This window comes from Pungitius pungitius, chromosome 8, assembly GCF_949316345.1.
Source record: "Pungitius pungitius chromosome 8, fPunPun2.1, whole genome shotgun sequence".
Lineage (NCBI taxonomy): Eukaryota > Metazoa > Chordata > Actinopteri > Perciformes > Gasterosteidae > Pungitius > Pungitius pungitius.
The window spans coordinates 8,948,223-8,975,966 of record NC_084907.1 but is presented as its reverse complement, the minus strand read 5'-3'; the positions used below and the strand labels follow the sequence as shown (position 1 = coordinate 8,975,966).

At 40.9% G+C, this 27,744-nt stretch overlaps 1 protein-coding gene across 4 annotated transcripts in view; it reads right to left on the bottom strand.

Annotated features, from left to right (window-relative positions):
* Nucleotides 1-27,744, bottom strand: part of LOC119229756 (receptor-type tyrosine-protein phosphatase gamma-like) — a 389,594-nt gene that overhangs the window by 5,276 nt on the left and 356,574 nt on the right. For 3 of the 4 annotated variants that reach the window (XM_062564176.1, XM_062564178.1, XM_037490436.2), the window contains 14 exons: nt 23,826-23,917; nt 19,894-19,985; nt 17,537-17,633; nt 16,398-16,480; nt 16,075-16,209; nt 15,316-15,450; nt 14,882-15,057; nt 9,496-9,631; nt 8,818-8,964; nt 7,673-7,766; nt 5,860-5,936; nt 4,891-5,019; nt 2,474-2,620; nt 1,534-1,676 (listed from right to left, as the gene is read on the bottom strand). In XM_062564176.1, the coding sequence (XP_062420160.1) occupies nt 1,534-1,676; nt 2,474-2,620; nt 4,891-5,019; nt 5,860-5,936; nt 7,673-7,766; nt 8,818-8,964; nt 9,496-9,631; nt 14,882-15,057; nt 15,316-15,450; nt 16,075-16,209; nt 16,398-16,480; nt 17,537-17,633; nt 19,894-19,985; nt 23,826-23,917 (1,683 nt within the window). The remainder of the gene's footprint in view (nt 1-1,533; nt 1,677-2,473; nt 2,621-4,890; nt 5,020-5,859; nt 5,937-7,672; nt 7,767-8,817; nt 8,965-9,495; nt 9,632-14,881; nt 15,058-15,315; nt 15,451-16,074; nt 16,210-16,397; nt 16,481-17,536; nt 17,634-19,893; nt 19,986-23,825; nt 23,918-27,744) is intronic. The other variant, XM_062564177.1, reaches the window with a different exon arrangement.

Here is a 27,744-nt window from a genome sequence, read left to right as displayed (position 1 = left end):
AGCAGTGGTTCACAAACATTTTTGGTCGAGCCCTCCTTTGATGGTGTAGGAATATTTGGTGTAAGAATAAATGGCTCGTACCGTCTTCAACATATAAACACATGTTGGATTTTATTAATAAGTACCGTGCTTTTTTATATATATATATCTTTCTTTACTTAGAAATACTATAGCAATCAAATAAACTACATTACTGTGCAAACAGCATATTTGCCCACACTTACCAGCAAGATCATATATTTTTTATCGGATTATGTTGACATTATTATGTTCATGGGTGGTGGTTTGCAGGTGTATTTTCAATTGAATGGGCTTCACACTGTCTGCCTCCAGAATTTTAAGACAGACACCTGTGTAGTTCCACTGCCTCCCCCCTAGAGGGCGGACCCCTCAGTTTTGGAACCACTCGGTTATAGCATCTCCAACATCAAAGAAGGTCTTGGTCCATCAGCACAGGTACTATGATTACCAAGAGGAAAGCTTTCTTCTGGGTACTGCCCGAGCATGTCAATGAAAAAGGACATTGAAAGTAAGAAAGTAAAAAACAGGAAAATATCTCAGATTTTCTGATTTGGGGTTCTGTGGAAAACTTTATCAGCCAACTTTTGAGTTCTCCCAGACAGCGCGCTCCGCCGAGGAATGAAGACCCTCACCGATTCAGGAAACCTCCACTGAGATTAAAGTGTTTTTTATCAAGGGAATACACCCAAGGACGACAGCTCAGCCCAGTGTGACGCTCCCTGGAGAATGCCTTCACGACGTAAAGGGTCTCCTCTTCCATTAGCAGTCCTGTCAGCAGCGCAGCAGAAACCTCTGCTAACAACCCACGCCTGGCTGGATAATGATTGTGCAGAAGATTAGAACAAGCCGCTAAATGACAGTGTCCTAGGTGCTGCGAGCCGGCCGGCACCATGGCAACCACATGAAGTGCCCAATTAGTCGCTTTTCTTCTTGAAGATGCGACGAGATTGTTCCCATGAATATGCATGAGCAGAGCTGCTGGATTAGAGCGTCGTTCAGTACCACTAATGTCTGTCAATAATGAGGACACATTCAATATGTGTAATTGGGCCGTTTTCTGGGGTAGTCCGTGAGGGAAGTCAGAGGGTTAGAGCGTCTGTCACTTGGCCCCTATGAGTGTGGTGAGGAAGGAGACACATTTGACACGTTGTTTTACTTCCAAACTATGTGTCAAATGTGTCTCCTTCCTCACCACACTCGTAGGGGCCACCAGGTGGTAAGCACTTTGCTAAATTTTACTTATTAAATTGGCTCAATAAGGAGATGAAAGCGTTTGATTGTTCTTTGTGAAACGTTAACTCTGAAGTATTGTTGCATATACTTGCCAACGGCATATCAATATATCACAAAGAAGTGAAAATACATTAAAAAAGCTTTAGTTCCCCTTATCCTTCCATTTCCAACTATAATGTGATAATAAACTGGACCCATTGATGTACAGTGTTCTACGTCCACCACACATATGCTGAGTAGTCATGTTTAAGAGTGTATGAAATCAAATGTGTGACTGACTCATCGTGGACGATGGTTGGTCCATCGCGGGTGGCTGCCTCCTCTTTAATGATGTTGATGAGCTCAAAGGTGCTGCTGATTGGCGTTTTGGGCTTAGGCCACTTGGGGCACTGAAAGTGACGAACCTCTAGAACGTAGTCATCCTGGTGGACAGATAGAGAGAGACTGAGGTCAGAGAAGGGAAGTGTGGCCTCGAGCAGCTCTATCTGACTCAGCCATATTACTTCAGCTTTAAACCAAACACTGTAAACTTCTGATTGTGGGATGTGCTGAGAGAAAAACTGGCATAAAACGGTATCTTATTCAAGAACCATACCGTTTCATTCGGAAAAGGCTCATGAACCAACATTTCTTTAAATGTGGCTGTAATAGTGGGTGTTCTTTGTTGAAACTGAAAACAAAAGCAGCGTCACCTTTTTAAGGAGCTCTTGCCGTTACTAAGCAACCCTAACCTCTGCGCTGGAATGATAAACTTCACTAACTTAAATAAAGTCAAAAACCAAAGAATTTCAATCATGGGAAATGATTTAGGAACTTTAAGAGCTAGCGTTAACAATTCGAGCAGAAGAGTTCACGGTCAAGTCTAAAGGGTTTCTTTTGGCCCTCAAGTGAAAAATACACACAAGCAATATAATGTGCGATAAAAGTGGTAAAAATGTGCTTGTGTGTGTGCTGGGCCTCCACCAACCCAAACCTTCACTATCACTGTTATGGTGAGCAGTGGACAGAGGTTAGGGTTATTGCTACTGAGTTGTTTGTATGTTATTAGTACTCTTCACAAGTTATTTCATGTCCCATTAATTCAACATGCTGTATGATTCTGTATGCATTACACCTTGCACAACATTAGTAGTTTTTCTTATGAACAAAAGGTTCAGTTCAATCAGTGTGACTGTTTCTTTTCTCTCACACACACACACACTAACACACAGTGAGTAACCTGTGTAGCCTCCAGGATGAAGTCGTGGATGGTGAGCTGATCCTCATTGGACAGACAGAGTCGGTCTTTACTAATGAGGGTGACAGTGAACGCTTCGCAGATCATGGCCTCCTCCCGACAAGGCCAGTACACAAACTCGTCCTCAGCCTGCACAAGAGCACAGAGACCTTTCCTCACCGCACATGACATGGCTCACACAAATAATTGGGTATAATTAGATTTGAATTAGATTTGAATTAGAAGTGAATGTACTCCAGTTGGATGTTGTAACTAGGGCCGGGACTTTAGCGCGTTATTTACGATTAATTAATTACAATGTGAATTAAGATTAATTAATTACACAAAAAATAACACATTTTTTACGCATTTTTACACTTATTTTTTGCACCGCGGAACTTTTCTCACTGGATGAGTTTCAGAGGACCGATTATACTGGAGCACCAACTAGCATCCATGACTTCAGACAACAACAAACCACAGTGAACATGAACGAAGAAGCTGACGAGCCCGTGTCGGGTGGCCCCGTGAATGGGAAAAAAATTATAATAAACACACGGATGGAAGCGTCGATAAGAGCATGGTTGTGCGCAAGCTATGCAACAAGGAATTCACATCGAGCCTCAAGTATCACCTCAACGCAAAACAATTAGCAGCTAGCGTGGACGTTAGCCCCACTCAGAGTACAAGGACCCACACCCAACCCACACTGCACGAGATGACTGGTTTAAGGACCAGGGTAACTAAGTCCACGTCTAAAAAAATAACCAACGTTCTGAATGTACTTGAAAGTATTGGTCTACTTAAAAAAAACATAGTTTACAGAAGGTCTACTTACCTATAGGCTACCTGAATTTCTGAAAGTACTATATTTCTAAATATGCTATTTCTACACTTGTCTGCTGGAATTGGTTGAACAAAAATAAAAATCCATGTGAAAAAAATTACTTCTCACTGTTCTCAGGTCAAATATTTATGCAATTAAAATGCGATTAATTTCGATTAATTAATTACAAAGCCTCTAATTAATTAGATTAATATTTTTAATCGAGTCCCGGCCCTAGTTGTAACATTCACAAAGGAATCCCATGTTCAATATTTTCTGAATGGCTTAAAAAATGCTGATCATATTTGTGGCCTAAGCTTTCAATTACAAACTTGTTAAGGTTGACCAACTATTAACCTAACTTTTACTACGTTGTGGTGTGGTGGCTACTTGTTCGTGTAGGTGTGAACATGCGAAGGTCTTAGAGCGTCAGACGGGGTTTCTTGCCATTCCACCACAGTTCTGCAAGTACGCCGCCATTTTAGTAATACGCTCCTATGTTTTACCACACGTCTCCAGCCCCAACCGATGCCGATTCAAGTGAGCCAATTAATCAGAGGCTGTAGCTCAGGGAAAAATAGCAGTAGTAGTTCTTAAAATAAGGGGCTTGTCAGTCCTAACTTTAAGACTACACGCAAGGTCCTCAGTCTGATAGATGGATACAACAACAAATGACAGTTAATTAAATTAAAACTAAAATGTTGAACAATTCAACAGGCTGATGGTTGCACTACCATGAGTCATTTTTTGTGGCACTCATACACTTATAATGTGTCAGCCGTCGGTTGGAAAATCAATAAAACCAAATTGGTTCAGACAGTATATGAAATTCCAAACAGCCCTTGAATTGAATAGAATCAATAACAACTGGATTGAATATAATAATTATAAATTTACTGACTGGAACAAGCATTGTGGATAAGTCTTTTACAGATGCCTCTTAGAAGTCAGATACAATGTTTTGTGCACAGGTCTGCTTTTTTCATGCAGCGCAATCTGGAGCCACCGGGGGATGTATACAACTTTCTTAATATGCAGCCGTCCTCCCCAGTCCTGTAAACAGACTTTGATTCATATATTCAGCACAGTTCCCCTTAGGACAACAAGAAGTGGTTTCTGCATTCCCTCCCTTGCGATCTTACAGTTTGTGCATACCACGATTAAGGAACATTTATTGCCACAGTATGTTGGATGTACAAGCAATTTAACATGGCGGGTGGTGCATATTATTGGACAATAAGACCTTGGACAACAAGACAAATAAACAGCAAATATAACAACAATTTTTCAAACAAATATACAATTAATCAAAAAAGATTTTCAAATCGAAGAATATAAAATAAAAATACACAGAAACAAAAAACTCTTCTATACTCTAGTGAGTGTATGTGAAAGAGTTTGTGTATGTAAATATGGGGTATGAAGGGATGTGGAGTGACCAGTCGAAAAAATTGGATGATTCACAGTTGATGTATACATTTCCTATTGAAATGAATGCGGTCTTTTCTTATTGAAATGAATATGGCACACAAATGAGTTAGTTTCAGTAGGTCTCCATTACATTCCTTCCAACCCTGTGTGTGTGTTTTCCTACCAGTCCATGGTTGGCAGGCAGCATAACGATAATTTGTGCATTGTGATCCCAGATCATTCTCCAGAAGTCTTTTGTGGTGTGGGGCAGAGGATGCTGGGTAATGATAAATTCATTACTTCGATAGTAACCCTGTAAAACAAACCGAATAGTGGGAGAGTTACGCCACATTCTTTAACTTCAAATGGTGTGAAAACATATACTGTTAACGACTAAGTCACCAGCTCATCATAACTGATTCACCTGCAGTATGGATTGAGTTTCACATTAAAAGCTCCGCTCTTTTCTGCGTAGTGTTAGTCGGAACCAATAGGATTGAAAGACAAGAAAAGAGTAGTTGAAATCGGCCAACCGCAGACAAATTTAGGAAAAAATTGCTGTTTGTCTGCCGTGAGTCCTGCACAAAAGCCGATACTAGTAATCTAGTATCGGCTTTTTGTTCAGGGAACTCCCGGCCAAGCTTCTTTAAAGTTTGAAACTAAGTATTGTATCACAAATTGGATCATGCATTCGATGGTTACCTAAAAACCATCCACAACTAGCGACCCAAGTTATTGCTGTAGATCTCAGATCTGTATATCAATATGTGACTCGCAAAAAGAGAACTCAGAACTAAAAGCCAGTATATCTCAGGCCTCTGCTGCTTTAATTTAGAACATTCTTATCTGTCTCCTGCAAGTGCCCCGACTCAATTGACTTACAGGCTTCCGTGCACCGTGGTTTTATCTAGACCCTAGTCCTGCTGACCCTCGGCTACTGCCATTATTGTTAGTCACAATAATATTTCTGACTCCATTAAAGGTTTTATTATAATTATTATTCTACTATCAGGGATAAAATGACACTGACCAGCCATTGACACTGACTGAGTGTATTTTGTATTGATACCCAGTAACCTGCTCTGAGGGGAAATATCCAGAGAAGACTGCAGAGATCAGTGATTGAAGTGGAAGAAGAAGTGGAAGTGCTGACCATGACGTAAGAGGCGTTGATGTAATCGGTGCCTTCGATGCCAGGCAAAGGTGCAAGGGCGACCCTCGCTCGCTCCGCTGCTCAAAGAGGGAGGGAGAGAGGGTGCAGGAGGGGCATTATTAGAACAGAGTAGTCACACTGAGAGGCCACCGTGTGTGTATTCCTTCATCTTTCACTTGTATTTGTTGAGTTTAGACAATTGTTGGTAACCCAGAGAAGAGTGAAACAGCCAGTGACAGCAGGCTGCAGATAACACATAGGAGGAGGAGTGATGATAACGAGACAAGCCAGCGTTGAAACAATCCATATCTGGAATTGACATTGTATTATTGTATTCTTAAGCTCCTCATATATACTGTGGTAGAGAGCTGAGGGGGTGGGCATTGGAGGGGAGGGATATTCCGGCCAAATGGCTCCACCGCCGAGCCTTGTAAGGGATTTCCGGCCTAATAAGGAGAGGGTGTAAGCAGCTGAGTAATTAGAGAAGGGGAGCATAAGAAGGCAAACAAAGATCCGAATAGGGAGAAGGAGAGAATGGAAGAGTTGACCAAGTATAAAGCCTGGAACACACCAAGCCGACGTCGACAAACTAGTGGCGACGTGAGCAGACTGCAGAATCTGCTCACGTTGGCAGCGTCTGGGTCCAAAGTTGCCCTGTCACGACCAGGCCGATTCTCAACACCCGACGGCCAAGTAGCACGTCCGTTCTGCGCCTGCGTAAGAGGAAATACCTTCCGTACCAGCAGATGGCAGTATTGGTTCACTGGCTGAGCAGCCAATCAGAATGATCGGAAGGCTTTGTAACGGCCGATTCAACATGTCGAATCGGCCGTTACAAAGCCGACGAAGACCAACTTCGGCCGACGGTGCGGAACACACGGAGGAGATTTAATCGGCCGACGCACGAAAACTGCCCGACGGCTGACCGTCGGCTTGGTGTGTTCCAGCCATAAGATTACCTGGATTGACCTGAACTAGCTAACTACCCCCCCGCTGTGTAGTGAATTAATTGCTTTGGAAGAGGACCACCTGTGTATGACCTGAGACGAGACGACGACTAAGGAGGGTGACAGGGCGTAGAGCTTATCCTCCTGCACAATCAAGTGATCGAAATAAACTGTGTTCAAACTGTACTCCGGGTCCGGCTTTTGTCCTTGAACCAAGACGTGGAAGTCTTGGTTCAACATGAAAGCAAATCATTCAAATGTATGGTAATGTAGCAGGGCTTTACAGACATTTCAGTTGTGATTGTCTGGAAGTACTGCATGCAACATTTGAAGTTGAACTCATTTGTCTGTCTAAGAGGAGTTAGCGAATTCCATTTTACCTGAAAGTTACCAATTGGTTGGCAGGGCTCATTTAAAACTCAGTAGTTTCTAAAAGACCGGACGACTTTCTGAAAACGTCTGGAATTTCACTTGAATTGTATTTAGGATAAGTGTAAAATGCAATTTGCAAAAGGTAATTCGGGTTGTTGCAAAACTGATTACCACAGAGCATCCTGTTTCTAGTTAGTCTTTGTTTTTTATTTCATAACTAACACAACGTATTTGCAGAAAACATGAATGTTGAATCCTGTAAGGAAAAGTATATAAAATGAAACAAGTCTTTCATTCAAGAGCTCAATATTTATCTGTAAAGAACAGCTCCAAAATAGCTATTCTTCTATAATGCAGACACTCTAAAACACAGAAATCTGTTTCTTTTCTTTACATTTTTACCAGCAGTTATTATACCCTACTGGTGAAAATGTTACTGCTGCAGGCAGTTTCATTTCAAACTGAATAGGTCTGGACAGCAGTGTGAGACTTACATGGCACCACAGAGGAGTTTCGGTTTTTCTCTTTGTTGCACTCCTTCTGAGCATCGATGCATTCCATGAATATGGCATTACACTGTGTTACCAACTAAAAATTAAAGAGAGAAGAAAGATTCCCACCACGTCAAAACAGATCCAGAATAAAACCTGAAGCTAGGAACAGGAAAACAGACAGAACTGAGCAAACAATGATTACTTTCAGCAGAAAACAACGTCTACAAATTATAATCCTGACATGAAGGCCTCAATGTATGACATGACGAAAAAAACTATGGCTTTGCACATACATAAATATAACATTTGCTTATAATTATGTTAACATTGATGATTATCAAATTAATTTGTGATGAAACATGGCCCCAATTATTAACCATTGATATAAAATTCCCCACTTATTTCTATCATTCTCCAACGATAAAATAATTGCAATACATAACCGGCTGTCCCATCCTCCCCCACTACCACCCCCCTGGCCCTCAAGATGACTCTCCTCTCAGTCACTCCCTCTTATGCTTCAGCCCAATCCCTGAAACAGACCTCTCCTCCATAGTCTCCAGCGCAAAAACCTCCACTCTACTCTTGTCTCACTGGCATAAAATCCTGAATGCAACAGAACTTTCTCAAACTCAACTTCAAAAAATATGAAATACCCATCATCGTCCCTACCACCCTCCACCACTCAGGCCAGATCTTTTCTCATAACAATGTTGACTCCATCGTCACCCCCTCCAGCCTGCTCCGCAAACCGCAACTCCACCCTCTCTGTTTCTTTCTCTCTTATTTGTACAATTCCCTTGCTTAGATTTACATTGTAAAGCGTCTTAAGGTACCCAGAAAAGCGCTACAAAAACAAAAGTATTAATAATATTATTTGGCGTAGAAGTTCAGGGATACCTGTGAGATTGTGAGACCTTTGAGCATACTATAAGCATCTTGACATCTTGATTGATGTATTTCAGTTATTACACTTGATTTAAGTTGACCAATCCTAAACGTGAAAAGCTAATAATACTAAGACAATACTCCTAGTAACCAAATATTAGCTTGTAATTTAACCAGACTAATGATATGACACTTTTATGTTTTGTATCACAATTTGAAATGGGCTAAATGTAGAATGAATATCGCATTCCCTTTACCTTGAACTGTTTCTCCAAATGCGTCTCTCCGCTGTGTCCTGGTGTCATGATGCTGTTGAAGTAGCTGTGAAGCTGGCTGGCTGTCACTTCTGTCTCCTTCCCCAAAATGGCTTCCGTCAAGGCCTCGTGGATAAAGATGTACTGCTCCTGGATAGGCAAAATGGTGACACGGTAAAAAGGTGAGGTAAAAAAAAAGATATTTTAGCAATTGGTATGCAAAGATGGCCTTTGACATGCAATACATTTACAATGCAACAGCAATTTGCAATTGAATACAAGTATTAGTTATGACATGAGTCCATAGAAATAGTTTGAGTTGGGGTTTTAGTGTGACAAATGGACTATTCTACCTTGGCCAAGGGTTAAAAAACACACATACATCACCCTAAAACGATGCAATATGTGGTTTGTCAAAATGTTGTTTACAGATAAAAAGACTGAACAGAACCAAAACACAAAAGCTGCTGCCAAATTCAGGGTTCTTATGAAAACTATGCTATAGTATATCAAAATGATATATTCTGTACTAAAATCTTAAGATTAAGACTTGAATACACAAGTTTACATTAATATTCCGCTCAGATGCAGACTGGGGGTTCAGTTTCTCTTTATAGGTCACAATGGCCAGCGAGAGTCTCATTTCTCATTTTTCTCACACACAGAAACATATATACAAACCTCAGTCTGGACTAAGTAGTTGCGCTGAGTACGTATGTGTTTGAGAAAGCTCAGTACATTTACTGTGCTCTTGTCTTTGATCTGCTGCAGCATGGCGTCTATGACGATGTACGTCCCCGTCCGACCCACTCCAGCACTGCAACGCACCACAGGAGAGGAACGAGTGAAATGATTTATGTGTGAGTAATTAGCATCCAAAAGGAGACCCTTTGTCAGGAAACACGTTTAATCCACCAATGGCCGCAACGTACTTGCAATAGCAGTGTGGGGATTTCAATTGGTTTCATGAAAGTAAAGATATCAATTTTTTAAATTACAATATTTGTGCTCTATGTATGAATGAATTACTCCAAAAAGAATAAAAACATGGTCCATACAAAATAAAAATAAAAAACATTTAAAATTACATTTGAACAAACTGCATTATATCCAAAACTATTTTGCAAATAAAACAAAAAAACTAAAACCCTGAAGATAATGACAAGTGCATGTGCAAATCCAGTTTTAAAAGGAAATGGAAAAATGAACCGAACTTTTGTTGGCAAGTCAGGACTGAAATTTCTCATTAATGTTTTGATGTTTTGATCATCTTTGATAATCTCATACGGTCCGCCGATTCATGTATATCAAAGAGCATTGACATGCCCTTCTCCAGAAATTAGTGTGTACTTATTTCCAATCGGTGATTAAATTTTCTTTAGAACTTTGTTTACTGCTTAAACTTGAGAAAATTAAGAAATGGTGAGCATAGAACTAAAAGAACAGCTGACGTGTCGCTGAACATTTTTTGCCTTTCTAAAAGCTGACAGAATAATCAAATACCCCAGGAACACCTCTACTGTGCATCTCTTCTACTAGATCTTCAGACTTCCAGGAGACTTGAAATCGGATTGAGTATATTTTCTTTAACCAAGCTAGTCTGCTAAACTTGTTGTTGCTTCTGCTGTTTTGAAGTGAAACTCGACTGCTACTGCTTTATCTGTTACCGTTTCTTGTTTTAAGCTAACAAATGGTAGCACTTAAATTGTACTTATAATGGCACTTTTCTATAACATGTTTTGAAACTGCTTATTTGATGAAAATTGTACTTTCTTGTTACTTGTTCTTCTGAGTTTGTATCTCTATGTGGAAATGCACTTATTGTAAGTCACTTTGGATAAAAGCGTCAGCTAAATGACATGTGATGTAATACTGTGCATAGACATTCTCAACTTTGAGTTCCCTTATGCTTTGAAGCAGCAGAGTTATCGTGAGTGGGTTTCTGTTTCCTCCATAATGAGCAGGACGATGTCTGTGTGTGTGTGTGTGTGTGTGCGTGCTGGTTCAAAACGGTAGTAATGAGTGGTGTAACTGAAGCCCCAGCAGCGACACAAGTTATATCAATGATCATATCGCAGATTATAGTTCTGTACTTTAGGCTCCAGGGACCACAGCTTTGTGACGCTGCTCAGATATGCAGCTGTAAGTGTAGAAAAGCACAAAGGCAAAAGTGTGGAGTTTATTTGAAACATTTGTATAAAAGGACAACAAATTGTAAAGGATTGTAGAATCTGTTGGGACTGTACAACATGTGCATTATTCACGAAAAAGAAAGGCTACAATCAATAGACCTTTCAATACAAACCCTAAAACAATGAACACACACTCACACTGAACATTATTGTGCACAATGACAGCAATGAAGAAGTGGACCAGTGAGACGCTGGAGGATCTTCAGGCGTGCTTGACTTCAAATTTCAGCTTATGTGAGGACAGCCGTACACCATTATGAACCAAGGTGAGTTATAACATCCCCCAACCGGAGCCGACCCGTCCTCGGATGTAGGATCCTTGGATGCAGCCGTGGGCCCTGATACCTACTTGGATGGTTTCTCTTCCATCAACCTTGATCAACTGACTTCTACAATTTTGAAATCCAACTCTTCCACTTGTCTCCTGGATCCGATTCCAACTAAGCTGCTTAAGGAAGTTTTTCCGTTAATTAGCACATCCCTACTGGATATTATGAATCTGTCTTTGTTGACAGGACATGTACCACAGTCCTTCAAGGTAGCTGTAATTAAACCTCTTCTGAAGAAACCTACCCTAGCTCCAGAGGTGTTGGCTAACTACAGACCCATCTCTAATCTTCCCTTCCTCGCTAAGATCCTGGAGAAATCTGTCGCGAATCAATTATGTGACTTTCTACAAAACAATGCTTTGTTCGAGGATTTCCAGTCAGGATTTCGAATGCATCACAGCACAGAAACGGCAATGGTGAAAATTACAAATGATCTTCTACTTGCATCGGACCAAGGACTTGTATCTTTTCTTGTATTGCTGGACCTCAGTGCTGCATTTGACACCATCGATCACCGTATCCTGCTGCAGAGACTGGAACACTTGATTGGCATCAAAGGAACTGCACTCAGCTGGTTTAAATCTTATTTATCGGATCGATCCCAGTTTGTGTTTGTGAACGGTGAATCATCGAGGACCACGAATGTTGGTCACGGAGTCCCACAAGGTTCTGTGCTTGGACCGATTCTATTTACCCTGTACATGCTTCCTTTGGGCGACGTTATCAGAAAACACCGCATAAACTTCCATTGTTATGCAGACGATACTCAACTGTATCTATCGATCAAGCCAGAAGACACCAACCAACTTGTTAGACTTCAGGACTGTCTTGGAGACATCAAAACTTGGATGACCTGCAACTTCCTGATGTTAAACTCGGAAAAAACGGAAGTTATCATGATAGGCCCAGAGCGCCTTCGAAGTCAGCTGTCACGTGATACAGTCTCTATGGATGGAATTGCTCTGGTATCCAACAGCACCGTCAGAAATCTTGGAGTTCTCTTCGACCAGGATATGTCCTTCAACTCTCATATAGAGAAGACTTCAAGGACTGCCTTTTTTCATCTACGGAATATATCAAAAATCAGGAACTTCCTGTCTCAAAGTGATGCAGAAAAACTAGTTCATGCATTTGTTACTTCTAGACTGGATTACTGTAATTCTTTGTTATCAGGCTGCTCTTGTAAATCGCTTAAACCTCTCCAGCTGATTCAGAATGCTGCAGCACGTGTATTAACAAGAACTAAGAAATGGGATCATATAACTCCTGTATTAACTTCTCTGCACTGGCTTCCTGTTAAATCAAGAATAGAATTTAAGGTACTTCTCCTCACCTACAAGGCACTTGCTGGTGAGGCACCGTCTTATCTTAAAGAGCTTGTTACACCGTATTGTCCTACAAGGCATCTACGCTCCATAGATGCTGGGCTACTTGTGGTTCCTAGAGTTTTAAAAAGTAGGATGGGGGCCAGAGCCTTCAGTTATCAAGCTCCTCTTTTGTGGAACCAGCTTCCACTTTCAGTCCGGGGGGCAGACTCGGTCAGTTCATTTAAGATAAAGCTTAAAACGTTCCTCTTTGATATTGCTTATAGTTAGGGCTGGCTCAGGTTAGCCTGGACCAGCCCTTAGTTAAGCTGCTTTAGGCTTAGACTGCCGGGGGACTTCTTAGGACACTCCGAGCCCCTCTTTCACTCTCACACTCTCACTCTCTCCTCCCACAATCATCCATGTTTTATTAATGTACATCGCTAATTAAGCTTCTTTCCGGGAGTTTTTTGTGCTTTCTCGCCTAGCAGGTCTCCGTGGATCATAGTTTTGTGCGGACCCCGGTTCTGACTGCTGGCTCATGGCTCTGCTGACACCTGCTGCTGCCATCATCATTACTTTAAATATGATTCATATTACTGTCATCAAAAACCAACATCTTTCTGTTCTCCCTCCCCACAGAAGCTTCTGTGGATGGTGGTTCTATCTGATGGTGGTTGTCCCTGCAGTGGTCCTGCCGTACACCTCTTCTGCTACTTGCAATTACTTATATCATTTCAGTTAGAGAAATTGAATGTATTGTACATCTTTTACATTGTTGATTCTGTACACATGACATCCATTGCAGTCTGTCCATCCCGGGAGAGGGATCCCTCCTCTGACGTTCTCCCTAAGGTTTCTTCCCTTTTTTCCCCATTTAAGGGTTTTTTCATATTTTGGGGAGTTTTTCCTGTGCCGATGTGAGGGTTTCGGGACAGAGGATGTTGCATGTGTACAGACTGTAAAGCCCTCTGAGGCAAATTTGTAATTTGCGATTTTGGGCTATACAAAATAAAATGAATTGAATTGAATTGAATAACATCGACGAACCCTGGATTACAGCAGAGCTCAGAAATCTGTCACTGCAGATAAATCAGGCATTTAGGAGTAGGGACAAACACTTGTTCAAAGAGACAAAATACAGGTTCAGCAAGACGGTGAGAGACGCTAAACGGATGTAGTGTGAGAAACTGCAACACCAGATCTCAGTGACAGAGCCAACAGGTTTGTGGATGATACTGAGGATATGGCCCTCCACTTCATCCTCCATGCTCTGGACTCCCCAGGAACCTGCGCCAAGATCCTTTCCGTAAACTTTAGCTCTGAATCCAACACATTTATCGTCTCTATGCTGCAGGACAAACTCTCTCAGCTGCACGTGCCTGACTCCACCTGCAAGTGGATCACAGACTGTCCTGTCTAATGGACCAAGAGGCTGAGACTTGTTCCCCGAGCTTTACGTCCTAGTCGGGGAAACTAGTCTCAGCCTCCTGGTCCGTTCGTAACCGGTTCCCCCCCAAGGCTGTGCTCTTTCCCCTCTGCTCTTCTCCCTGTACACCAACAGCTGCCCCTCCAATCACCAGAGTGTTAAGCTCCTGAAGTTTGCAGATGACACCAGCCTCATTGGACTCATCTCAGGTGGAGGCATGGGAGTTTGATAACCTGGGGACCTGTTGCTGCCAAAACCACTTGGAGCTCAACGCTCCAAAGACAGTAGAGATGGTTATGGATTTCAGGAAGAATGCAGCCCCACCAGCCACCATCACTCTGTGTGACTACCCCGTTACTGATGTGGAGTTCTTCCGTTTGTCGTCCATCAGGACCAAGACCTCCCGCCACGCAGACAGTTTCTACTCCTGCGCAGTCGGGCTCATCACCAGAGCCACTCACTGACTCTGTCAGCCTGACTTCGTAGCGTTCACCGGTCATCCTAAACATCCTCACATACATCTTATTTAAATACACTCGACACTTTCACATATACTCATTGTGCACTTTATTTTCACTATTCTTCTGCAAATTACATTTTCCATTTAGATGTGAATTTATTAAGTTGATATTTCAAATTCAGATTTCAACCATGTTTATTGTACTTTTTCTTATTGTCCAAATGTATGTACCACCCGCCATGATACATTCCTTGTATGTCCAATATACTTGGCAAATAAATAGTGCTAATTCTGAAAGATGGACACGGAAAAAGAGTAATGAGGGAGGCAGTCAAGAAAAAGCAGTGCACTACCTGCAGTGGACAAGCATTGGTCCCATGTGAGGCATCTGGGCGGCCGAGGACCTGCGGACAAAAGTGAGGACGGGCAGGGTGTACTCCGGGACACCCATGTCTGGCCATTGCGTGTAATGATACTGGAGCACGGTCCGTTCACTCTGGGCCAACGCCTCTGGTTTCCCCTTCCCCCCCTACATAAAGAAAAGAAAAAGGACAAGAGGAAGAATAAGCTTCACTTTAAAACCTTTTTCCACTGGCGGAATGGAAGGATGGTTTTAATATAGGTGTTATTATTCAATACAAAATGTGTAGTCAACCAATGGTGGCCATATCCTACTCTGTCTGGTCTGCAGGTCGGTTTTAAATATTGCAGTGGGGAATAGTACAAACAGAAATAAACAGATATCCAGCTTTATTTTGCTGTGTCACTTCTTCCCTTTCATTCTCACCTTTTTGATTTCAGTATTGCGTAATATGAAGCGGCGAAGCGTGTAACAGGCATGAACTTTGGTGCTTTTCAGTGTGGCTATAATGTTGCCGTACTCTTCACTGTTCTCTGTTGGCCAGTACTGGTCACATTTTCTCTGTAGAGAAAAAACACACAAAAACAGGCACACAGGATCACTTTTCTACGAAACAGATCAAGTACATGGATTGTGAATTCCGTCTAGGGCTAAACCAAATTCATATACAGTGAATGATTGTAATTGGTTAACAGATGTATAAAGATCTGTGCTGTCCCTTTTGCATTGAACATCAGCAGACACAGCACGTAACATCTCACACTTTTTTGGACTTTCAATCCCCTGCTTACTGCCTTATATACCTCCAAAGGAATGATGGGTATTTAAAAAATGTTCCGTTACAGTACAACCAACTCAACCAATAATTGTTGAGAGGACACTCAGATAAAAGTTTAAAAAAGATTTAATATAAAGGAGCAGCTTCCCATGAAGCTTGAACACCTGCTAAAGAACGGCAATTTGCATGATCAGCTTCATCACCGGGATGCTACCAATCCACAGACCAGACCAGACCAGAAGGGTACGGTTTCAAAAGCCAGTCTAAACGTCTGTCGTGAGAAATTCTCTAATTTCTATTGTGTTGCTTATTGCGTGTCAATTACTGAGCAATGGGCGGGGCCTGGATTGGTTACCTGTCACGAAACTGTTGGACTCGTGAAAAAACATATAAGCAGTAAAACATACCCTTCCTTTTTCCACCAAGTTGGTGATCATGACAATGACGCAGACATTTTGCTCCCACACCATCCGCCAAAAGTCCTCAAAGGTGGACTTAAGAGGTCCTTGAGCTGCGATGTAGGCTTTGGGCTGATTATAACCCTAGGGGATGACAGAGACGGATTATTACTTTGGGAACAACTGGTATATAGAAAGGACATCATGAAACTACTACAGTAAAAACTCTAACTCTGGATTGTTTTGGATTTATTAGCTCAGTCATCTAAGATGATTACCCTTATCATACAAACACAGATCTGTATTTTACATCTCTCAGTGAAATAACTCACGTCCACATAGTTGGCATTGATGTAGTCCGTGTGTTTGGAGTCCATTCCGGCCAGCGGCATCAGCTTCACTCTGCTGTGGTCATCTGACGAGGAAATGCAGAGCAGTAACACAGTGTCACTGAAACCACAACTATTTGTGATTCTAATTGTAGCTCCACCCTAGTTTCTTACATTTTTGCCAAAAAGCAGATACCTGCCGCAGTTTGAGGTGGAAGTCTTAACTGGAGCAATTTGTCACAATATTTTAAGTCTATTATGTAATAGTGCACTTTAATTTAGAACATAACTTACTAAAGAAATAGTTTGAGGTAATACACATATTCAACATAAAAAAAAGCAAATCACCCAGACCTGCATTAAGGTCATGGAGTGTCCTATAGCGATTCTGCAGACCTTAATCCCACATAAAATGCTGTCACAAGGACTGCCAAACAAAACACCTCTGGCTAAATCCTAATCGGTTTATTTAAACAACCACGTCACTCTTATTTAATATTAATAATATTGCACTACTGTCTTAATTTAATTTGATACACATTCCATCCCACTGTATATATTCCTATCTCACTTTCACTTTAATTTAATTCAATATGTTCTTCTCTGCTATTTTATTTCATCGGACTGTACTGTGTACATTTTTATATTTTATTTACATTGTTGCAAAAAAAAATTATAGTACATATTATAATATTATATATATATATAAATATATATGTAATATCTGTGGATGATCTGAAACTGTGGATGAAGCTGAAACTTCTCTAAGCGAAACTTACCACTACAATCTCAGATCATTCATTTCTTGTTAGTGGGTAAACCTACAATATTGGCAAAGCATCAAATAAATATTTCTTCAAAAATATTTCACACGTTATGTTCTATGCCTTCACATAGTTTTAACATTCAAATGGAAGCCTTTTCAAAACACAGTGTTAATGTGAAAATGATTTATCATTCAGCTTCCCGGGTGGTGTTATTATGTTATTACTGTTTGGAATTTACTGTTGACCTAAATCCCCTCCCCAAAAAAATCCCTCACCCACCTGAAAAGAAGGGAAAAAAAGGGGTCTGCGGTAGGGAGAGCATTTACTATATAATTTGCATGTGATAGTATGGTGCCCTATGTAGAGCATACTCACAGGCCACTATGTTTATGTATCTGTTCTTGTGCTTGTTGTCAGGGTGGTTTGAGTGCTCGGACGTGATCTTCATATCAGCAGTGCCCCGTTGAACCTTCTGGGGAAGGACGCACACACACACCTAAATCATTATGATAGCAAATGCCATTCTGAGAACATGTCAGTACGCTTTGGGGAATAACATGGTGCTTTCAAAAATACGGGTTGCATTTCTAAAAAAAATCACTGTGGATGTCTGTAGAGGATGAGTCTTAATGCTTCTGGTGACCTCTGTAATGACTTTTATTGAACACTGGTGCTGTGTAGAGGATGAACCCCCTTTTTTATGACGATGAGGCTTTCCGCATTTGTATTGTCTGATGCAGTGAACAACGCAGCCTCTAGGGCCTGTTACCTGCCAGTTAATTGCTTACCATTGCTTTGAAATGGTTTCATTTTGCATTTGCATTTTCTTTTCTTTATTGTCCTAGGAACATCAAATTATGGCTGGGCTAATTGTTTTGATAAAATATGTTTTCTTTTTAGGGCATTGTCATAACTTCTGTTGTTACTTGTGCACTTTCAAAATGTTTCAACAAAACTGGTCTTTATAAACTCTAATCAAACATTTTTAAACACCTTGCCTTCAGTCTGAATGTACACAATTCTAATCATTATTGTGAATTGTGTTATGTGTCTCAAGTGCACCACATACTGCAGCCATTTAGATCTTTCACAATGTTGCTCTTCTACGATCTTTTCATGTACTTCAGACTGACGCAGAGATGCCATGTCAAAAAAACACTTCTGTTTTTATACTTCTTTGTGGTTATTGGTAACAATCATTAACATGACACAGAGCAATGCTGAGCTGAGCAGCCTGTGAATGTATGGCGTTTTTTTTACGTTGAGTTCATGCTAGTAAACAGCTTTTGGCAGCTACCTCTACCTGGCCAACAGGAAGGGAAGATGTTGGATTTGGCCTGACCCCTCGGCCCCATTTCTTCTGGGGCTTTACAGATGGAAGATTGATTTAGCACTATTAATTAACCATTGATTAATTAATAGTGGGGAAGGGGATTTCTATTTGGCTGCAGCGAGCTTCGTGGTGAGCATGTGTAAGCAGATCAGGTTGCAGATATGATGGAAAAAGTTAGGGCTTAACTGGAGATTATGTCAGAGAGACAGATGATGGCGACCAGATACAAATACACTTAAACTTAATCCCAAGCAACACGCACCCACTGATATTGGCAAGCTCTGACATGACACATCCCGTTTCTGTAGCTATCTCAGGATATACAGGATGGCTGATGGTGGCCATGGTGCACATACTGAAAGTGCATTATTCACGCCTCAACAATGCCTTTTAAAAGTGGTTACCAGGCAACAAGCATTGCCTTCTGATTGCCAAAGCTGACAACATGGTTGCCATTTTCAATCACTTCCCATTTTGTGTAGTTATGATACTGGTGTTGAACCTCAGCCTGATAATTTATGTTAGTTGTATGTTTTTTTATGTCAATTTATGTCAAGTTATATTCCCTGTGTATGTTTTACATGATTTATTTTCATTTTACATCCAGCTTAAAGATATATTGATACTTTGCCTGCCAAAAAGATCAGTTTAATTTGATTCTCCATCGTCAGTTGAATCACATTAGTTTGTGATGCTGACGGGTCAGTAGAACCTTTACTCCAGAGTTAAACAATTTCATTAACCTAATCGTTGTCTCTGAAATAGATGCATGTGGTCGTGTATGTAAAACCACAACGCATGTGCACTGTCACATGCACCTTGTTCTGTTTCTGACTGCAAGAGATATTTAAATATCAATGTTCACAATTGACTTATTTTTGTTTTAGAAAAAAGCACTGCCTTCAGCAATGGGTATCATACATTCTAGCGATACATTATTATCTGTTGGTTATCAACTAATTCTATTCTTATGGGTGGTTGAAAGATCTACTCTGCTCATCTAGATTGGTCAGCTGTAAGAAAGACCCTTGACCATACCCAGCGCTTTTCTGAAAACTTGAGAAAATTGAACTCCAAAAGGCGTCTGCTTTTTAAAAAGGCATCCTTTTCCCATAGGGTTGGATGTAAAAAGGGCGCTCTCAGTTAAAAAATAAATAAATGTGTTAACACGCCCGTAATCCAGTTTTCTCAGGGACGCTAACTTACCATATGGAGTCTACACAGGCTGCTTGGAGGCTTGGAATTCATATGCCCTTGTGACTTGGTAGTTCAGTATATCTTGTGTATATTCCTTCATAGGTTTATTACAGACATGCCCTCACATGCAAAATCTCGCTAACTAATTAAATTGTGTTGCCTCGTGCAGGTGTATTTCCAAGATGTACCAGTATTTGCTTACCTCAAAATCCTCAGAGAATCTTTGTTGGTTATTCAAATAAAGTTCAGAGATGTGTTTGATGAAGCGCTTGACTGGAATGGCCTCCATGTCATCTGCAAAGGAGAAATGAGGCTGGGGTTAAAGCGGCTCAAAAGGAGGCAGCGAATTGATTACCTTTGTTTTGTTTTCTGACCTTATTTGAGACAGAAGTCCTAAAACAACACATTTTAAGTCCCAACTGCAAATACTCGCGCTTGGACGGTGGCCCTCAGCTTCTAACTACAATCGTAACAATCAGAAACTATAAACATTTTTTATCAGTTTTGGATGTCAGTTTTCACTAATAGTTACATGCATAGTATATCTTCAAAATATAATTTGAACGCAGGTGTACCTAGTTTTTTGGTTTTAGCACAGAAGTGCTAGCTTATATGCAAGATGGTACCGCCAATGGCAGCCTCTGTACTACACTCTCTTTTTGTCTCCAGCCCCATCTCTAATCACCTTTAGAAGTATTGTATTAAATTAAAAAGGAAGGGCTTTGTTAAGCCCATTTTCGGGGGGGCTAAAATTGCCTCCCCTTGTTTATGCAACAGAAGTAATTGTTAAGGTTTAGTTAACAAAACAACTGGGTTAGGTCCATCACTGGGTTAGCAAAATAGGTGTACGTAACAAAACTATAGTTAAATAGGTTGACTTGGTTTCACATGAGAAAATAACAGCAAAGTCCTGTTTTTACTATATTTGATATCAATCAAAATATAGGTACCTGCTGTTTTCATGTTTTGAAATCAAACAGATAAAGGCTAAATTTGCTTTGATTTGTATTTAGGGTTCTCTTTATCCTGATATTTATCAATAATGTGGTGATGGTGGCAAGGTTGGTGGTTTGAATCCCGGCTGCCCAATGCGCCATGTCAAAGTGTCCCTGAGAAAGACACCCAATCCCCAATTGCTCCCGACGCAAAACGTAATGCATGCGTTATAATGCAGTGCAAGTCACTTTGGATAAAAGCATCAGCTAATTGACATGTAATGTAACATAGAAATTGTATAGAAAAACATATACCTTAATGAGTCAAATGCTAGCATATACTTGTTTTAAATGCACAGCACTTTTGGTGGTAAATCCATCGCCAACAAAGAATAATTCTGGTTCTACTGCTTTTGTCAGTCTATTAGGAGTCTAATGCTGTGTTTCTAGTATGCTGTGCCATTTTATTTGATTGCTGTGGTGTGGTATGGTGTGTTTATTATTATTATATTATTGGATGAACTGTTGCCCCTACAGACTTCCTATTTGGCATAACGACTCTATTGCTTTCACCTGAACCCTTTAACAATCACCTGCGAGGACCAGGTGCAATGCTGATTGGTGGAGGTTAAAAAAGCCAACAGCCACCACTGTGCAGGAGACACGAACGGAGGACGACAGATGGAAACAGCATGGGGGCTGGGAAAATGATGCTTACGCTTTAACTGTATAAAACAAAGTGTTTTATACAGTTACCCCTGGTGGTCTTTCTGTGTCCTGGACATTCTAAAATGTAAGTGGGGCCATACGGCTGACACTTTAACATAGTAGAGCGAGCCATTAACATACAAGAGAGCTTGACTAAGTCATCTGTGGTGGTTGGGGTGTTCGGCACGTTTCATCCTTCATTAAACGTATGCATACAAACAGCTGGTCGATGTTGTTCCTCCGACACAGACAGCAGAAATAGCTGAACTTAACCGTGATGGATGTATTGAGTTTAGTGAAAAGGGTAAAAAATCCATTACAACAGGGGAAACATCCTCACAGCCCTTCTTGGTTTAGGCTTCATCAAATAGTTACATGAACAAACATACATTTGCCAGCTTTCACTTTGTGTCTTGTGAGACCCTCATTAAGGCATGCAAATATGTCAAAATGATTTGTGTGTCAGTAAACACTCTGAGTGTTCAGAGTCTGGAAGAAGCAATTGGCTACACTGAGAACTTAGCTGGTATCTTTTCATGCTTTGACATAATACACACAGTATAGCACAATCAAACAGTGGATTTACTGTAATAATGGTAGATTAAAAAATGATACTGTAATGCAGTAAACCATCAGGCCGCCAAAAAACTATTTTTAAGAAAGCAGTCTTTTAAGCATTCCTAACTTATTTATCTTTTTGGAAGTCTGTCTGGCCGTCTGTGTGTGTTTCAGACCTGCCACGCCCATCTCCAGTCGCTGATGAGCAAAGCTGTGGCCCATCAGACGATCAGCAAGAAAATCTCCAAATTAACTCCTTCGGGGTAATTTATGAGCCCTTTTTCCTGGAGTATGACATCGCCCAGCTTTAATATACACTCAATGGCCATTTATTAGGTACACCTGTTCAATGGCTTGTTAAGGCAAATGGTTAATCGGCCAATCACAACGTGGCTGGTTGTTGGTCCCACACGCGCTGATCTGAGTACGTCACAAATTGCTGATCTACTGGGATCCTATCGCTCAACCATCTCTAGGGTTCACAGAGAATGGGCCCAGAAAGAGAAAATATCCAGTGAGCGGCTGTTGTGTGGATAAAAATGCCTTGTTGATGTGAGCGGAGAATGGGGAGACTGGTTGGAGATGATAGAAAGGCAACAAGAACTGAGCATTCATTACAACGAAGGGACGCAGAACACCATCTCTGAACGCACAACACGTGGAATCTCTAAGAAGACTGGCTGCAGCAGCAGAAGACCACAACCGGGGGCCTGAGACTACAATTCACACAGGCTCCCCAAAATTTGACAATAGATCAATGAAAAAACAGCAGCCAACAGATCTCATAGTGCTGTGTTCTTTTCTTTGTGTGCTACAATTTTTGTTAACAGCTGCTGCAGTTTTCTCTCAAAGGGGATTCTCCCTGAGGATGAAGGAATCCACTGCAATGTGAGTGAATCATTACATTGTAATTCCATTAAATAACCAGCATTTTATCATACACTTGGAATGTGTTTGTGTGTTGTCTGGAATGTTCTGCTGTAAGTGGCGGCTGACGGCAGGTTTTAAATTCAGCACAAGGTCTTAAACCGGATTATGGGATGTGAGAGGCTCTGGGTCTGAGCTTATTGAGACAACACAACAAGCATATGGCCAGCCTGCATTCAGATGTTCAGTGTTTCCTGATATTCAGCCTTCATACGTCTGTAGAGCTACATCACATTTCTAGAGGTTGTAAGAAAATCGAACCCGTGATATTAAATGAATGGTAAGTGGAGTAGAGAAGCTTAGAGAGCCTGTGTTCCTACTGGCGGACAGGACGTCGGCTCAATGGCTCAGTGCTGGTTTCTGCCATGCCAGGCCCACTGGTCCTAGTTTCAAAAGAAGGCTTTTGGACTCAGCCAATGCCCAATGTAAAGAGACCCTATAAGCTTTAAATTGATTTGACGGGTTTGGATCCAAATCCAGGACCCGAGCAATAGAGCTGAAACTGCTTTGTTGCCAGGGCATTCTTTTAAATTGCTAAACTGGGCACAGCCTCTCTCTCCCACCATTTAAACCTTTTTACTGACCCAGCACAGGATTCCTATGTGGCCAGAGATCATATTTTACGTCTAAGTCTTTTAATCCAAAAACATCTTTACTAAGACTACGGTTTTTCAAAGTGTTTAACACTTACAAGCACAAAGGGGTGCTTTTCTGCACGCACCCTTTCAGACTTTCTTTTGTAATTTGCACAAACCTTCCATATGACATCAGAATCAAGCAATCCCTCTTGGTTTTTGCAGAGAAATGAACTTGTCGGATATTTATGTTCAAAATATCACAATTGTAAAAGACTAAATAGACCAGCCTGTGGTCTTGTTTTTATGCTGAATTGTTTGCATTGTTGTCTCAACAAATGGTTTTATTGTGTAACAGTGTTTCTTGTCATCCATACACAAAATATATCTAAATCTCATTATGAATGTGGGAAGTGCTGCACGTGTGTTACCTGGAATGTGAAAGACAGGGATTGTCTCATTGGGTACCACCCTTGGCGAATTGCTGTCTTCCACATAGAAGTGAGCTGTCTGGAAACAGCGTCTGACAGAAGGGGGGTGGGGGGAGAGAGAGAGGTTACATCTCAACAAGGCTGGAGCAGCAGGTTCAACTGTGTGAGTGGAGAGAAAAAAAACAGAACTCAAATAAGATATAGAGAAATTAACTTTGAACTTCACACACAAAAAATAAACCAGCAAATCAAACTCTCACTACAGTCTTCCAAGCTTGTCAGACGTTACGATTCTAATGAACAGCTTCATGTCTTTCATAGTAACCTGTCTAACCATGACACACACACATGTATGCAGACAGGAGCAGACACATGTGATCTCCTGTTGTGTTTTTATTCTGTGACTGACATCACACAGTGCTTTGGCACTGAGATTTACGTCAGGCATTTAGACAAGTTGGAGATTGAATACAGCAGAAGGAAGCAAGGTCTTCTTTTTCAGAAAAACCCTTAAGAAGTGAATACAAATTCAGAGACTAAGACCAACAAAGAGAATAGAGCTAGCTACGTTTACACAAAGGAGTAGCACATCAAATCCAAGTTCCTAGACGCCTCCCACCCCATATTGGCAATAAGAAAAATGGAAAAACAATAACATCCACTTTTCAATCAACAGTCACAAAGAAATTAACACCAAGATATACAATTTATAAAGCCAGTCATTAATTATATTAGTACATTTAGATGTAACTTTTGACACCGAAGCTGACTAAGGATGTTTGATCATCTATTTATCTGTGTCACATACATGGACAAGACTGTATATCTCTCAACACAGGTAAAGGCATGAACATACTAAATCAAGAGTACAAACTGCCAATGAGGTAAGAAAGAAACGTTATCAATATTGACAAGCGATACAGAAAAATTACTGATGGTCCTTTTTATTTAATTGATTAAAATGCTACATAAAGTGATTTCTGAAGTGAATTTGAAATACAAACACACCAACTGCAATATGCCCTGTTCTAACAAAACATATTCACAGTACTGACAGTGCTAAATATCCTTTGCAGTGTCCTTATCTACCACCACTACTCCCAGTGGCAACCACAAAGCCCACTTCATCTATCTGTGTGCGTGTATGTGTGTGTGTCCAGACCCTCCCTACCTGTATTTGATACAGAGCAGAAAGTGTTCATCCTGGTGAACAAGCAGTGGATCGAGGTTGCTTCATGCTGTGTCTGTCATGAACTGAGAGCGAGTGCACAGGGGACAGAGGGAGGGAGGGAGGACGGCTTTCCTCGGACGGAAGGACAAAGGGAGGGAGGGAGGACGGCTTTCCTATTAAGGAATGGAGGAGGCTGTTCCTTCTGTGTAACACCGACCCCAACACATACACACACACACAAAGGTCAATACCACTTTCTGGTATGAGACAGCGGGTGTCATGGTGCATTCACATGGGACAAATTTGACAGAGCCATACTGCGCTGAGGAACTCACAATATTGACCAAGAACTCAGACCTACAGAAGCAGAACTCCAGTCCCTGCTGGTTTAAGATTCTATACAGATATCTCTGTCCTCAAGATAGAACACACATCCTTGTTCACTGCAACTTGTTTATTACGAAACAAAGGGAAAGATTAAGTATACATTTGAAGAATTGACATAGAGATTTAGTCGCAACAAAGAAATGTATTTGACATTACTCATAAATATATATGCATAAAAAATGATTTTGTTGATTGCAGTCTGAAAACATGAATACTAACAAAGAATATAAAGTCACAGCCAAAAATTACGTAAATAACTACGATTCTATGAATCCTGGATGACTGCCAGAGGCAGTGATTAACACTGGATTGTCATCTGTCTTGCCCTTGCATTGGTTGAGTCTTTCACCAACAAAGTCACCTGTGACCTCGGTTGATCCCTGTCTATAAGTTAAGGTGTCACCCTAAGATCAGTCCTACAGGATCTTCTAGCATGTCCATGGGATTCCAAGTGACCAAGAACCCTGGCGGTCATCCAGGATACAGATACTTTTGTTCCATTTCCTTCTTACTTACCGCTACACAGTGTTGGGAAAGTTCACTTTCTAAATGAACTAGTTCAGTTCATAGTTCATAGTTCATTTTTGAACTAAGTTCACAGTTCCAAAAAATGAACTAGTTCAGTTATTTTTTTCCACACATTGCTGCTAGCTATTATTTTTCAAAATGTATTGCCACAGCCCATACATAACCACAGACAGCAATTATTTTATCAGTTTTAACATTGAAGCTACGCATCAGATTTAATCTTCATATCCGATTTTGAATCCCATTAGCATTGAGGGGACAGTATTTCCCCATTATTTTCCCCATGTTGCTGTCATTCACTCCACACTAGCAGCAGCTGCAGCGTTCACCCCTACAGTACATTCTCAAACACATGCTGCTTGAATGGTCTTTTTTAAATAAGGAATAAAAACACGACAGTTATCATTAAGGTGCAAATGTTTGCAAAGAAAGGTCAGATTCCTCCCATCCTCACCGACCTTGTCAGTAACTTCATGAAACTCTTTTAAATTATTATACGCTGCCTCTTTGCTGTCGCCTCCATGCATTTCTTTTTTTTTTGATGACGCATGCGCGGTGCAACACTGGTGGCTGGTGTTGCCAGATTGGGTGTTTTTTCCGCTACTTGTTAAGGCGCGTTTACGGTGTTTTCTATAGAAATCTGACACACTATTGAACGATGTTAACCTGAAAGAACATGCCGTTCATAGACACCAGAATGAACGAGTTCACAGTAACATTCATCGGGCATTAATAGAGTACGTTCACGTTCGCCCAAAATATGAACATTCAATGAACGCGTTCAGGCACAACACTGCCGCCACATACAGTGCCTAACACTGGATGACTTACATCAACACATCCCCAAAGAACTATGGAAGTAAATCTGTGCCATTGGGGTTTGAAATGAAAAGGTGATTGAATTTCTAGCACTGAATATTTATGCATTGAAATTATGTACGTGAATGTTTTTCGACATTAAAACACCGCAAAAAAATTCAACCTAAAAAAAAAGCCTGTTGAAATATTCAGCCGCAAAAGAAATGAAGGTTACAATATTCAACCCCAAATATGTCAACCTTGAGACACCAACATCCAGGACACTAAGGAAGAGCAATCAATTCTAGATTCAAGATCAGGAGCGTGCGTCAAGCTAAAGGAGCGAGCACCCAAAACACCTTCGGATGTCCAATAATAACGGGGCTTTAACTCTTCTTTATGCCATCAGTGTGGCAACGTATGAAGACATACATAAAAGAACATATAATGTTCACCCTGAACCAAAATGTTTGCTTGCCACTGACGATATACAACTTTATTACAACTATACAAATCAGCTATATTCCTATAAGTTCGGTTGGCCGAGTGTGTAGCGCAGCTGCTTTGTGGCACAATGTTATTTTGTATAAAAACATTTTAATAAATGTTCTTTTTCATGTATTTCTTCATATGTGGCAGTGACGTAGTGCTCACTTATACAATCGTAATCGCTGCAATGGATATGGGATGCATTTTTGAACATTTTCAGCATAATATGTTTGCAAATGTGTGACGACTCAAGTGACGGAGGCAGAAAACACCTGCCTGTCGGGGGAAAACAAACACACACCCGTAGCCAAACCAGTAGTTCAAAAACCAGTAGGCACGTAACACCGTCACTGAAAAATGGGTTCAACCCCAAAAGGGGTTTCAGACTTTATGAGCAAATACAGTACCCCTTTGAGATAAATTCTAAAGCCTCGCATTAAGACATACTACATCCCTTTATGTAAGACTCTGCGCTACTTGCAGGTCGCTGCGTTGTGCCAGATCCTCAATAAAGTTTACCCATGGTCATGAAGACTCATTTAACGT